Source organism: Setaria italica, chromosome II (assembly GCF_000263155.2).
Source record: "Setaria italica strain Yugu1 chromosome II, Setaria_italica_v2.0, whole genome shotgun sequence".
In the NCBI taxonomy this organism is placed as follows: domain Eukaryota; kingdom Viridiplantae; phylum Streptophyta; class Magnoliopsida; order Poales; family Poaceae; genus Setaria; species Setaria italica.
In genome coordinates, this window is record NC_028451.1 from 9945163 (window position 1) to 9959200 (window position 14038).

Sequence of the window (14038 nt, forward strand, 5' to 3'; positions counted from 1 at the left end):
AGCGTTTGTGATGAACTCACTGAAGCCTAAATAGATAAGAAAAATACAATCTACAAGCTAGGCTTAGCACTGTGCTGAAATCAGTGAACTAAATAAAATATAGAAAATATTCAGTTACCCCTTTGAGTTTTTTTGAATGTTTTGCGGATAATCAGTGAACCAAAGATAATATATAAAATAACTGCCGGTCTGCAAGACCATGCTTGGTGTGTCTGCACGCTGTGCCTGCGCGGTTGCGCCTACTATCACTTGCCGTCCATTCTAGGATAGAGCTGCTCCGCCAACTGTTGAGCTCTAGGCTTGCTAAATAAACGCCTGCAGGCATCCTAAATTGTCCGGCTCTAGGGCTGCTCGGTTCTTTTCCCCGACCTTGCCACGTTACGTTTAAGGCTGCACCGAACTCGAGGCAAACAAAATGAGGACCAAAACTTTCTTTTTGATGAGAATGCGTAAGCCAAGGTGCAGTTGCAAAGCAAGCACCGGCCTAAGCAAACACGAACCAAAATACGCTAATGATTTTGACGTGGACCCAATTTTGGTCTGCAGGCGGTATCACTAACAAAGAGTAGAGGAAAGTCCCCTGTGTCGCTTCTCCTAGGGGCGACTCGGGCGGAACCCGAGTGCCCCGCGCCGCCGCCCTCCTCTAGCGTCCTCCCCCACCTCGCCGTCCCCGAGTGGCCGCTGGAAGCCCGTGTGGCCACAAGGAAGGCGGCGACGGGCTCCCTTTTCTTAGTTTTTTTTCCTTCCCTCCCCATCCATGGTGACTGCAACGGGACCTCCCCTCAGGTTGGCTCCTATTGTTCTTCGGCCGAATCCACCCCACTGCGACCTCCACCACCGAATCTGCAGGCTGCCGGGTCTTAGCCGAGCGTCGGGGGCCACGCATGGTGCTACAGAGGCTGCGTGCATGGAGGCACGACGACGATGAGGCCGCGTGCGCGAGTAAGGAATGCTGTAGGAGGTTGTCTAGCGATGCTGATGAGGCTCTGTGCTGGTGGTGGCATGGCGTTCCTGTCGACGCTGGTGGTGAAGTGCGGAAACACCGGCAAAATCCTAGCTGGTTATACTGGCTTCGACAATGGCGACACCCTCGAGCGCCGTTCCCTCATTGTAGGCGTCGTCTTTGTGTTTCCACCCATTCTCTAGCCGACGTCAGATAGGTCTCGCCAAGGCGATGAGCCAGTCTCTAGAAGCCTTGGTTTCGACCACGTGGTATTTCTAGAAGTTCAATGGCAGCAAGGTGAAGGTGAAGTTAATGGAGCGGCTCAGTGGCTGTGTCACTCCTGGTAGCGAAGGATCCTTAGCCTGGAGTCCGGCAACGGAAGAGATGAGGCCCCGTTTGCTTTAACGTGATGTGTCCGAGGAGTGGTTTTTGGTGGTGCAAGTGGTGAGGCCCCAGCACGTTCGAGTTAGCCTTGGAGGGTTTCAGGATCCAGTGCAGTACTTCGGTCAGTTGGTGTGTTCAGTGCTGCAGCGGCACTTCGGCGATGGGTCCTACATGGCAGTGGCCTTTTCGGCATGGTGTGGTGTGCCCTCCTTTTAACTTCTACTAACGTGGGGTCATGATTGGGAGATCGACGATCGCATGGGTGTGACCTGAGGGTGAACGCGGCATGGTGCCAAGCTGGAGGGGGTGTGGTGGCTAGCTACACAGTTTGCAGTGGCCGGCGGCGATCAGCATTGCATGGTAGTGGCTCGTTCGACATGAGACATCATTGGGAACGATGGCACTTGCAGTGAAGACGACTTATCGACATAATCTTCTGGGTTTTGGCGGTGCAGCGTGGTATGGAGCGTCGTTTTGGGGTTTGTGTCATCCGGGTTGCCAGTCCAACCCGTTATGTGTTGATGGTTGTTGTGAGAATAGTTATAGTTTTTTTATTGCCCAATTTGAATTTATTTATTTTTTAATATAATCAGCAGCTTTCTGCCCGGTTCATTTTAAAAAAATTGGTCTGCATGCAAAACATGAGGATGCGCATGCATTCCAGAAAGACATCGGTTGGGACTGAGCCAATCTCACCAACACCATCCACGGAAAGTCCGCTCTGGAGATCACTCAGATCAGCATAGCCATAGTGAGCTCATCATAGCCATAGTGAGATCAGCATAGCTGTAGTGAAATCATCAAATCTGTCAGCTTCTCATGCGCAGGCGTTTCCGAGAGAAACAGCAGCAAATGACGCTGACCGCAGGCCAGACCGACCAGGTGTTCGGCAGCATCCTACAATCTGTTTGTGATCCGGTGCTCCATGATTTCTGAGAGCCCATGGTTCAGCGGAAGCTAATTCCATCTGATCAAGAACAGAAACTTCAAAATTAGAACTGATGGCACCACAACGTGACAAATGCCGAAAACATATTGAGAAATGAGAACACAGAAACATGGCATTGATACGATGGAGTACAGGAGAACAGCATACAAGAAACGATGACAGAACAAGGCTACAACACCTTATTACACACAAAAAAAGAAAACACACATGCTCTTATTAGGCGCATCAGAAACAACAGGTTCTGATCGCTGCTTTTTCTTCACTTCTCAACCAAATCGGGCCTCGACCGCATCACCCTTCACAGCACCGCAGACAGGGCATGCTGTTGTCTCTGCTGCAGTTCTCGCCACGCTTGATGCTTCATCTCCAGAGCCAGGAGCATCTACGTCATTGGATGAAACATGTGAGTTTGTTTCCTGCTGCACCGGAGGAAGCCTACGGATAAGTGAGTCATTCGTCTCAAGTGCCATCACAGCAAGCTGCTGTGCATTTTCTAGATTCTCTTGCTTCCTCTGCAACTCTATGCGCAAGCCGGCTATCTCTTCATCCTTCTGAACCAGTGCATCAGTTAACAGAAGGTTCAGTAGAGTTGCGTTTTGTATAGAGATTTCCTGCTGCTGTGACACACGAACCTGCTCGTTCTGTTTTTTTGAAGAAACAAATGAAAGAGCACAAGTTAGACAACATCTGTCAAAAACTCAGAACCAAACCGGTGCGCAAAAAGTCACTTACGTAGAGTTGGAGGACCTGATCCAACTGCAGCTGGTACTGCTCAAGGGAGAAGCGAAACGGCGCAGGATTTGTGCCATCCAAAGGAAGGCCATTTGCTTGTTGCCCCTGAGGTTGATCGGCATGTTCAGAATGGCTATTGAGGTTGTCCATTGGAGATACCAGAGACCAGACTGAAAGGTGTGTTCGATACAGTGCGAAGGAGGAACCTTATATAGGAGCGGAGTCGAGGTGCACAATTAATGCCAGTGAATCCAGAAAGATGTATCTCAAATATACTTATTTAATTCGCAGAAGCGTTTCAGAACGTCATCTGTCCGGGTACTCTTGACTCTTACCTGTCTAATATACATCTCCACTGGAGTTTTGTTCAACACAAAGTTGGTCAAACTTACCGTTGATAATTTAATGACGTATGCTCCATAAATCTTGTCGCATTGTATTTAGTAATATATGCATGGCTTTAATCTAATAAATTTGCTACTTATTTGGTAGAGGATTTGTAGCCCAAAGGCTGGCACTTGCTTAAGCCACGGCGCATGCATGTTTGTTCATTGTCTATATAAATAAACATAGGATATATGCTTTGTTTGGTGTCTATTAAACTTAACTAAAGACTGAAGTTTGAAAATGGTTGAGATTGTTAGCATTCATTGGCAAGCATCTAGTGAAGGAATCTTTTCCGAGCCACCCTCATGCTTACCAAAGTGCAAGCTATATCCAGCAATTGAAGCCAAATAAAAGGGCAAAAACTTTCTATAAGTAACCGAAGATGGAACCTAGGTCTTGGCAAATGGAGAAACATAGCTCTTTCAACACATTATCTGGAAGTACATGCAGCGAAATATATATCAACAAAGCCAGAGAAATGCCTCAATTTTATCTTAAGTCACCAGGTAAAGTAAAGAACTGTAGGAACAAGATTTTGTTATGTTTATACACAATGAAAAGAATACTAAGCACTTGTGAAAGACAATTTCTCAAAGTTGTGAGGGATTCGTATGAGCTGAAACTTAGAGAAATTTAAATAGGTCTACAGGAGGGGATGAATGAGCAAAATTATTCACAATAAAAAATCCAGGATGCTGCCTTACAAAAATGTTTACTGTAGCTAAATTTTTTTTGGGCATAAATTCACCATATACAGAGTTAACAGATCATAGGGGTGCACAAAGGGCATGTGCATGATATAGTTCAAGTTAAGTTCCTATGGAAAATCACATAAGCACCTTGTGAAGAGACCTTTTCAGCATGGCGCTCTGCACTTCATTGGTTCTAGCACTATCACATAAATCATAACACTAATAATAGCATTATTTGATTAAACAACCCATGGTTCTGGGGTAATAAATAATCCGAACACTACAAATTTGAGAATTAATTATATGGACAAAGTAAAATTGTCTCAATTCTCATTACCTCCAACTCTGTTGCATTCTGTGTACGAAGCAAAGTTGACTTGCGCTCTGATGCCCAGATACATTCCCACATTCCCAACACTACAGTCTTGATATGGATGTCATAGTTTTGGATAAAATTCTTGTTTTAACTATGCCACAAATTCTGCCCGACTGATCCACATGACTGGAAACACACATACATGAAAAAAAATCAGTCACTGTGGTATGAAGATTCACATAATAATAAGTCAACTGAAAAAAATGGTCCTGAACAAACTATAGTGAAGAACTGTGACCTGTATGTACAACTTCTCCAAACACGGAAAGCATTTCATCAAGCCAATAGCCAAATCCAGCTCAGTAACCCACGAATTGACAGCCAAAATCTTGACACTGTGCAGTACCGTCATCAAGCTAACAGCATTCAATCCCTTTATCAAGCATTGGACAAATTATCAAGCTGTTTGCAAATGCAGATGCTACAAAAATTCTCTGTAAATGAAATTGAAATTAGCAGCCTGGATAAGAGGCAAAATGGCGCGGCTACCTGAAACTCTGTGCTGCCAAACACAAGTCTGGAGAAATTGGACTGACCAACAGAAAAGCATAATATCTCCAGTTAGCAGTTTAGGTGCAGTGACTGCAGACACATTGAGGCCAAAATATTCAGCGTAGAGCAACCTTTCAAGACAAGGGGCATCGTCGATGATAAGTTCCGAAAACCGAAGCTCAGAATCTTGATAGCATTCAGCTCGCACTCCGATGCCCCTTAGGCTGCTGGAGGTGATCCGAGCACAACCAAAGCCAGTGCAATTGCTAAGCAGCAAGCACTCCTCAAGATTGGGCGAGACGGGGCAGCTGGAGATCAAGCCGTGCAGTGAGCCCCTCTGAAATGGTTACCTCTTCAAGTGCGAGCTCCTTGAGCTGGGGAAGCTGGAGCGATTGGGCGAGACCGTCGGGGATGTGGCATTTTCTCAAGGCTGCGACGCGGAGGGTGGCCAAGAAGCGGAGCGTAGACGCCGGAGGCAGGATGAAATCAATCTCCTCAAGATTGTCGAGGGCGGGTGACCAGAGCCAGGCGTCCATAGCGGCGGGGCGGTCCTCGAGGTAGCCCGCAGGAACGCAGAAGCGGCGGCACGGGCCCCAGTGGACGGAGAGGATGCGGGAGACGACGCCGGCGAAGGCCTCCCTATTGGAGGGGAGGTCGCTCTGGTCGAGGTTGAGTGGCGCGAAGCACGAGAGGAGCCGCCACCGCGAGGCGAGGTGCGGGCCCTGTCCGTGGAGGGGAGGAGCGAGATGATGCCGCCGATGATGGCGTCGGGGAGGCCGCTAATGCGGTCGACATCACCGGCTCCTCGTTCCCCTCCAGCACCGGGTGGCGGCGCTGGTTCTTGGCTATGGCTGGTCCTCTTTTTCTTTGCTGCAAGTTCGGGATTGGATGCCTCCATGGCCGTCATTGCCGGCGGCGGGGACTCGTCGGCCTCGAGCTAATCCGATCTCTTCTTCTTAGCACTGGATCCAGTCGCCTCCATTCCGTCGCCGGCTGACGGCGGCTTCGGAGCAGCATGCGCCGCCGCTCTGAGGTGTGTGTGTGTGTGAGGAGTGCGAGAGTGGGATGGGCTAGATTTTACGGCCCATCTACAACGCGACCCTTATGACAACAGTATACTCCGTATATCAATCAGGCACCATGTGTCGCGCGTGACGTGCCCGAACTGCATTCTTCCCCTTCCATTGGCGCGCCTGCCTGTAACATCTCTATTTTTGGAGCATTTAAAATTTCACTAAAATTTTGAGCCTTTTCCAATTTATCCAACAAGATAATTTATTTTACTTTATTTTAATAGTTTGGAAACATCAAAACCATTTTTTAATTTAAAACCTCTCATAAACTTCACTCATATGTATCATGCATTTGCTTGCTCGTAGACCCTAACTCCATAACGTGCACAATCCTATTTGAACTCGAATTATATTTGAATTCAAACAAAACTCCAAACCTTCTCGAAAATATGGACCTCTATTCAAACTTGACCAAATTAAACCTTCTTTCGAAACTCTATCTCGGCCATAGGCCGAAGGCTAAGCCGGCCGACCATCCTTTTTTTTTATTTCCATTTCTTTCTTGAGGCTACCTCGATCTTACTTTGCCCAACTCACACGCCGGCCTAATTCCCATTCAGCCTATTATTCCCTCCTCTTTCTTTTGAATTTTTTTATTTTATATTTTTTTAATAATTTTGCAAAAATAAATAGTCGAATGAAAAATTTGCAGAAATAGACCTATGCTACCGTACGAAACGATGGTGAAGAAGCATCGCTGGTTGAAATGGCAGTAAGGAACCTACTCCAGCTTACCAACCCTTCCAACCCCGTCCGGCGGGCCGCCCACGGGATGCAGTGGTGCGACGGTCGAGGCTCTCCTGCCGTGTGATTTGGTGGATTTGGCGGGCCGCCGTTTGAATTGGCAGAAGCGGGCCACTTCCGCCAAATGAGCTGGTGGGGCTTCCCCATATAAAGGAGACGCGCGGCACCTCGGGCTCTCTCCCAGTTCATTTTCACGCGCCATGCCAGAGCGAGAACCGAGCGAGCCAGACCGAGAGAAGAGGAAGGGAGGGAGGGAGAGGAGAAGGAAGGGAGGAAGGAGAAGGGAAAGAAGGGAAAGGAAGGAAGGAAGGGAGGGAGGGGGAAGGGAGATTGAGAGTCCGTTCGTCACTTCCTTAGAGGTATTTTTTTGAATCCTCTAGTTTAATTAGTTTAGTTAGTGTAGTGGATAGATATAGTTAGTTTAGTTGGTTTAGTAGTGTAGTTAGTTTAGTTAATGTAGTTTAGTTATTTTTTCTAATCCCATTCACAGTGTAGTTAGCTTACTCAGATTAGTGGATTTAGCTTAGATATTTAGTTGACAGTAAAATTAGTTTGTTGATTTATGTAGATTAATCTTAGATGAATATTATTTGCAGTGCTAGGGTTATATTATGTATAGGTATTCAGGATGTAGTTTCAAGGGTAGTTGGAATTATTAGATTTAGTTAGAACTTTTATTCTTGTCACGTATATTGAACCGCTGTTTAGGGTTACATTAATGTAGTAATATTTTGTAATGGACTATGTTAGTATCATGTATATTGCCCTGGTAAAATGAAATGAATTAGTTCGTAAGGTTGGTAAAATGAAATGAATTAGTTCGTAAGGTTGGATCGTATATTGAAATGTAGGTGTCATTTGCGTTAATTGATTTAAGTTATTAAGAGTAACTTGCACTATTCGTGTCGTGTGTATTGGCACGCATATCAAAAACTTTATATTTTCAAGTGTTCTATGATCCGAGGGAGGTTAGATACGGTCCAAAAGGGGTAGATTTGAATGGATTTCAATCTTTCTGCAAGTATTTACCAAGCGCAAGAGAAAGGACTGAGGTATATGTAGGTGTCTTTGTAAGAATTTCGGTCTTGATAGAGATCAAGTGGATGTGTCTGTTAGGGTTGTAGTGAGGAGATGACCTGACATAAATTTTTAGGAGCTGATCCTATTTGAAGGAGCCCAGAACTACTGGGCTTATGTAAATGGTTGCACGAAGTGCGGTTTACCGCTCATATTGTATGTTCAAGTGTTCACGAAGGCTGGGTCTAGCAGTCAGATGGAAGAAGATGTGAGAGGTGCTGAAGTTGAAGTCGAGGAAGGTGTGGAGAGTACTGATGGGCAAAATGAAGAAGTTAATGAAGAGGGGGCAAAAGAGGGAGATGCAGAGGATGATGTTGCAACCCGCGAGCCAAATGGGAAGGCTGATGAGGGGGAAGACATGCCTGAGTTAGTTGAGCAGGTGAAGAGGGAAGGAGAAGAGGCCAATGGTGCCATGGATGATGACTCATCGGATGAGAAAGATGCTTACCCTATCCAGCAGAAAACTTATGACCATTCCGCTCTACAGGTCAACGTAGGGGAAAATATCCCTTAGGAGTACAGGGAGAATGAGGTTTGCGTGGGTGCTATGTACCACAGTGGGGATGAGGTGAGGGCAGCTGTGAAGTGATGGTCCACTTGATCTTTGCAGCGTCAGTCCAGGGTGGTGAAGAGCAACCCGACGGTGTATGATGTGTGCTGTGTGAGAAGCAATTGCCCGTTTAGGGTGCACGCATACATGGGGAAGTGGAAAAATTACTGGGAGGTGATTAGAGTGGTTGAGCACCAATGCTTACTGGATGAATTGGAAGGAACACACCGCAAGCTCACTGCTGATTTTGTTGCTCAATACATGTATCCTCACATAGTGAAGAATCCCAGCTTCGAGCCCAAGTTGATTGTTTGTGTCATAGATGAGAAGTTCAAGACAAGATTAGCTACAACAAAGCCTACCGAGCCAAGTAGAAGGCGCTGGAGATGAAGTGGGGTATGTACGAAGCATCGTATGACAACCTCTCTCTCCTATTGCACACCATATACTAAAGGAACCCAGGAAGCTACTACGACCTAAAAGCCTATCCATGTGCTCAGTTTCTAGGCAAACAGGTCCTACAGCGATCATTCCTTGCATTGGGTCCTTGCATTGAGGCTTTTCAGTGATGTCGCCTAGTCATTTGCATTGATGGCACATTTTTGTCTGGAAGGTACAAGGCACAATCTTGATAGCTATTGGGTTCGATGGTAATAATCAGGTGTTGCCACTGGCGATCACCTTTGTGGAGAAGGAGTCTGGAGATAGCTGGTATTGGTTTCTGGAGAGGGTGAAGCAGATGATTATGAAGGACATAGAGGGTGTTTGTCTAATTCATGATTGGCACAAAGGCATTCTACAAGCAATCAAAAACTACAGAATGGAAGTGTGTAGCGTTTCAGGGTGCCGATATGGCCGGACTTGAAGAGTAGGTGGTGCATGAGGCACATGGGTGCAAACTTCCATAGTCAATTCAAGAACAAGTCCCTTATGAAAATGTTCAAGCGGCTATGCAGCCAGAATCAGGAGAGGAAATTCAACCTGCTATGGAAGAAACTTGATAAGCTTACAAAGAAATAGTTCGAAGATCTAGGCAAGAGGCTGGTAAACAGCGTGGCCAACCACCCTGTGTCTCTGGAGGATGTCAGACTTGATGGTCCGAATGTCAAGTGAAGACGGGGAAGGTCCATGAAGATCTTCTCACAGTGGATTGAGCATGAGTCGAAGGAAAAGTGGGCATTACTCTATGACGAGGGAGGTGCTCGGTGGGGAATAATGACTACAAACCTAGCTGACATTTACAACTGGATCCTACGCGGTGTTCGGGGACTACCCTTGATTGGTATCGTGGAATTCTTCCTGTACCGCACCATGAAGTACTCAAAGAAAGGTACCATGTCACTGATAACTCAATGCGCGACAATCACAAAATTTATGGGTACAAGATTACAAAGTACATGGAGGAGGCGATTAAGAAGGCTCATAAGCATCGTGTTAATGAAGTGGGAGCCATGGAATGATAGTTCAAGGTTGTTTGCAGGGACAAAGGTCGATTGGGGAAGGCACGAGAAGCACACACAGGAGTGCATCATCAGCAATGAAGGGTGTGTTTGCTCTTGCCAGAAGCCAAGGTTGCTGCATAGGGCTTACACCCATGTCATTGCTGCATGCATCGAGGTAGGGGGACTTCAGCCTTGTTGGTTCGTGCCGCATTACTTCCTGAAGGAAAATATATGGCACACTTCGAGGAACGAGATTTATGGATATCATTTACTAGGAAACTTCGTAAACAATCCTGGTAATGCTACGCGCTATATTCCTGATCCTATTTTAGAAATGTTCCAAGGGGTCGGGCGACGCAACAAAAGATGCATCCGGAACAACATGGATCAACCTGAAGCCGGTCCTGATATCCGCCTCTGCTCCTAGTGCCATGAAATTGGTCACACCTACAAGAACTGCCCTACAACGACATATGGAGGCAGAAGTTGCCAAGATAGACCATCAAGCGGTGACGCAAATGCTGCATTGCATGGTCGAGGTCAGGGTTGGGGTTGTCATGCACGTATCAACAATGACGGGCTTCTGTGATTCATGTCTTAGATGCTTGTGAACTTGTTGTGTTTTATGTTTGTGAAGTCGTTGTGTTGTATGTTTGTGAACTCGTAACTTAGGCAAACCTTGTCATATGTAATGTCATTTGTGACATTTGTCGTATGTCGAGAGACTCTTGTATTTCTGAGATTGTGGAATGTAACCTAAGTTGTAGTACTAAGACATTGTAATATTTGCATATTGTGTACTATTTCATTTATGCTGCCTTTGCAATATCTCATGTCTAGTGCATTTTATTTCATTTATGTTTTGCCTCTATTATTATTTTTGGCGCGTACTTATATTTTTTGTGTTGCAGGTATAGCGCAGCAGGTTCCAGAGGGGTATCAGACCCCTGAGTTGCTCGATCCTACCTTGGACTGCCTTCACAGGTCATTCATGTAAGTCGTACGGGGTGCGAGGCTGGGCACGCTTCAAGCACATGTCCTGCTTTGACGATGCCGATCGACACCTGTTGGATTCCGAGGTATATCGTACTTAGTTAAGTAAATGAAAAGTCCTAACATGCCATTGTTTGAACTAATAAATGGTATGCATCTTACAGGTTACGCATGCAGGCCTCCTCCCTCTAGCGAGGTTGGTTGAGGGAGACGTCGACGCGCGCGGGGGGGGGGGGAGGGAGGCGGAGAAGTCGACATGGTTCCACTTCGACATGTCACTGCTAGCAACTCTTCTGGACCATTGGCAGCCTAAGACGCACACTTTCCACCTCGTAGTGGGTGAGATGGCCCCAACACTCGAGGACGTCTCCCTCCTCCTTGGTCTTCCTTGTGCTGAGCAGGCTGTTGCCACGGTGGACGTGCTAGTTAGCTGGCGTGAGGAGCTGTTGGCCCGATTTGCCCCTGTTCAGCGGAACAATTGGGCCGAGCCATACTGGACCTTCAGCACGACACATGGGCCCCCGAAGAAGTGCCTCATGCAGTTCAGTGTGAGTACTTAATTACCTGACTTTCCATATCGTTTTCTCTAACTTTTGTCAATTTGTCAATGTCAACTAACTTTTATTGTTGTGCAGGTCGAGTACATGAGAGACGACGTCGACGATGCCACAGTTGCGTGGCACTTGGAGGCGTACCTGTTGTGACTCTTCAAGTGGTTCATGTTCTGCACGTCATAGGGGAACTCGGCTTAAGAACCTACTTCCTTACGCGAGGGTCATTGTGAAGGCCCCGCTCGATGAGGTTCCGCAGTACAGCTGGGGTTCAGCTATATTGGCGACGACCTACAGGGGCCTTTGCACAGGCTGCTGCAAGGTAGACTTGATGGAGCCCATCTTCGTTGGTTTCCCATTGTTGCTTCAGTTGTGGTCGTACGAGCGCTTCCCAATAGGTCGGTCATGGATTGACATGGCCCCCCTACCCGGAGCTACCTTTCGACCACGACGATGTCGATAGACCCACGATGGGGTCGTTGTGGTGTTTGAGAAAGGTATGGTACTACACCTATAATTACTCAATTCATATGGTGCATGCTTTCATGTTTCGATTTGTGAATGTTTTCGTTAATTTGTTTCTTGTAGTGATTGTGGGTTCGGGTCCAAACGAAGAAGTTGTACCCTGACTTTGTCAGTCAGTTCAACGCTCTTGCCGACACCAACATGAGGTGGAGACCGTACCCCGTAGCCGAGGTGCACGCTCGTGCCCCACATGGCCTCTCTTCGTTGTGCCATCGGGACATGGAGTACTGGATGATGACGAGGCCACTGGTCTATGACATCCACGTTGAGGATTACGCCTGCACTGTGTGATGAGGCAGTTCGACCGGTACTAGCACTCCCCGGTCCCTGTTACTCACGTCGTCCCGGCCGCCATTCACAGGTACACCCCACCCTTTCATTCTACTTGTAATAAAGATTTTTCGTTGCTCTAACCCACTGCATGATGGTTATGTTAGGTGGATCCGTCAGGGTGGTGGTGGGCCTGGGACCCTATGGGGTCCGAGGATGGTTCCGTGGATGGAGATGTGGGCGGACGCTTCGAAGGAGGTGGTTGACGAGAACTGTTAGCACGATGATGACGCTTTCGCAGTGTACCTGTAGTGGTTCTTGCTAAGGATTAGGGCGCGGGTCATGTACGTTCCGAGGCAGCCACTGACAGAGACCGTGCTTGTGATGCAGACATACCCACGTTCAAGGGACATCAGCTTTGACATCGCAGTAAGCTTCTGCATCATTTGTTACTCAAACTGCATCATGTGGTGTGCCTAACTTCAACTCTGTCCTTGCCAAAAGTTCGACGTTATTGCAGAGGTAGAGACGGCATTGAGGTACGACATCGAGCACTTCTAGGACATGATTGTGAGGGACCATGAGACGCTGTCCAGGAGGGCATTGGATGTCTGCAGTAGGTTCATGAGGGCTATTAGCTGCCATAGGGGTCATGCGGATGTCGTGATTCCACCACGGGCTGCCTACCCCCATTCGTCCTCTCCAGCTCCTATTCACCAGCCCGTTATGTCTTCTCAACCACCCATTCATCTGCTGTACCCCAGCCCCTATACTGCACCACAGACATATGCACCCACCCCGGGCCGTCGATTATCCCACTGTGTTGGTATTGCCCCCCCCCCCAGCACGTCCACTGTTTCGCAATACATGACCTCGACAAGTACATGTTTGTTAGTTTCTCATTTTCCATTGATGAAATGTTGTCCAATTCCTCATACTAACTTATAATTTCATAACACAGCCTTGCAGATGTACCGAACTTACAGTGGAGTGGGGCCGTCTTCAAATTCACCGGGTACAGAGCTACACCACCTCGGTGCATCGTGAATACATGCTTTCTATTCCATTTTAAATACGGAACAAAAGTTACAATAACATTTTCTTGATTCCATAACAGGGTTCATAGACCGCGGAGGGGCTTCGGAGGACTCTGTCGTGGAGGAGGGACAGAGGTCAAGCTCGTCATGGGTGGACGATCTTTTCATATCCGACCCTGACGAGCTTGGTCCTTCGCAGTTGGGGCACGCCCCCGTGCCTCCTATACAAGGTGCCACCTAGGACTTTGCAACACCACCTGCGGCCTCACCAAAATGTCCACCTCATGATGTTGCCCCTCCAGAGCCCTTCACGTACGACTAGTACCAGAATAGAGCAGCACAACGGGCAGCGAGGCGTGGTCATGGTCGCGGTGAGCCTTGTTTCAAGTAAGGACGCATTTAGTGCATAGGACCTCCTTTATCTTATGTAGGCCGGTGCAGGCTACGATGTTATCCAGTGTGTGCTGTGTACGTTTCAATGTGTGCAACAAAAAAATCATCCACGATGCCTAGGCTCCTGAATCGCTAGAGTGTACAGTACTCTGTAGGATATTTACTACGAAAGTGGATGTCTCGCCTTCTCCTCGGTCCTCTCGGCTAAGCTCATCTGGTCGAGACATCACTTCACCTAGGTCGGTCCCCGCCTTTCCCAAGTAGGCCGGTGCAGAGACTTTGATAGCTAGGTCGTGTAGGCTATGATGTCCATGCATGTCCTTTTCCATTTGCCATTATGGACATGGTCCATGGACCATCTCAGTAGCGTTCTATATATGAGATGTTCAGCCAATATTCAAACGCACTACTAACACTACCCAACCCGA

At 47.4% G+C, this 14038-nt stretch overlaps 1 protein-coding gene across 4 annotated transcripts; it reads right to left on the reverse strand.

Annotated features, from left to right (window-relative positions):
* Nucleotides 1-2362: 2362 nt before the first annotated feature.
* Nucleotides 2363-6034, reverse strand: LOC101754794. Of its 4 annotated transcripts, none has more exons than XR_001163230.3 (5): nt 4953-6034; nt 4702-4836; nt 3215-4589; nt 3009-3113; nt 2363-2917 (listed from the first exon to the last, which is right to left on the reverse strand). XR_001163230.3 is itself a non-coding variant. In XM_012843382.2 (5 exons), exons 3-5 carry the CDS (start codon nt 4486-4488, stop codon nt 2543-2545), a joined length of 645 nt encoding a protein of 214 aa, XP_012698836.1. In that variant the 5' UTR covers nt 4489-4589; nt 4702-4798; nt 4953-6034; the 3' UTR covers nt 2363-2542. The 4 variants fall into 4 exon arrangements, 3 of the variants coding, with proteins under 3 accessions (XP_012698836.1, XP_004955953.1, XP_004955952.1); XM_012843382.2 differs by having other exon boundaries at nt 3009-3214; nt 4425-4589; nt 4702-4798; XM_004955896.3 differs by having other exon boundaries at nt 4425-4589.
* Between the last annotated feature and the right edge of the window lie 8004 nt (nt 6035-14038).

What these genes read in the sequence shown, in the direction of transcription:
- LOC101754794 (XM_012843382.2), bottom strand. Translation starts at nt 4,488, where the DNA reads ATGTATCTGGGCATCAGAGCGCAAGTCAACTTTGCTTCGTACACAGAA. An exon ending in AGAATGCAACAGAGTTGGAG is followed by an intron (nt 3,215 to 4,424) that starts GTAATGAGAATT and finishes CTCCTATATAAG; the next exon opens with GTTCCTCCTTCGCACTGTAT. An exon ending in ATCAGGTCCTCCAACTCTAC is followed by an intron (nt 2,918 to 3,008) that starts GTAAGTGACTTT and finishes TCAAAAAAACAG; the next exon opens with AACGAGCAGGTTCGTGTGTC.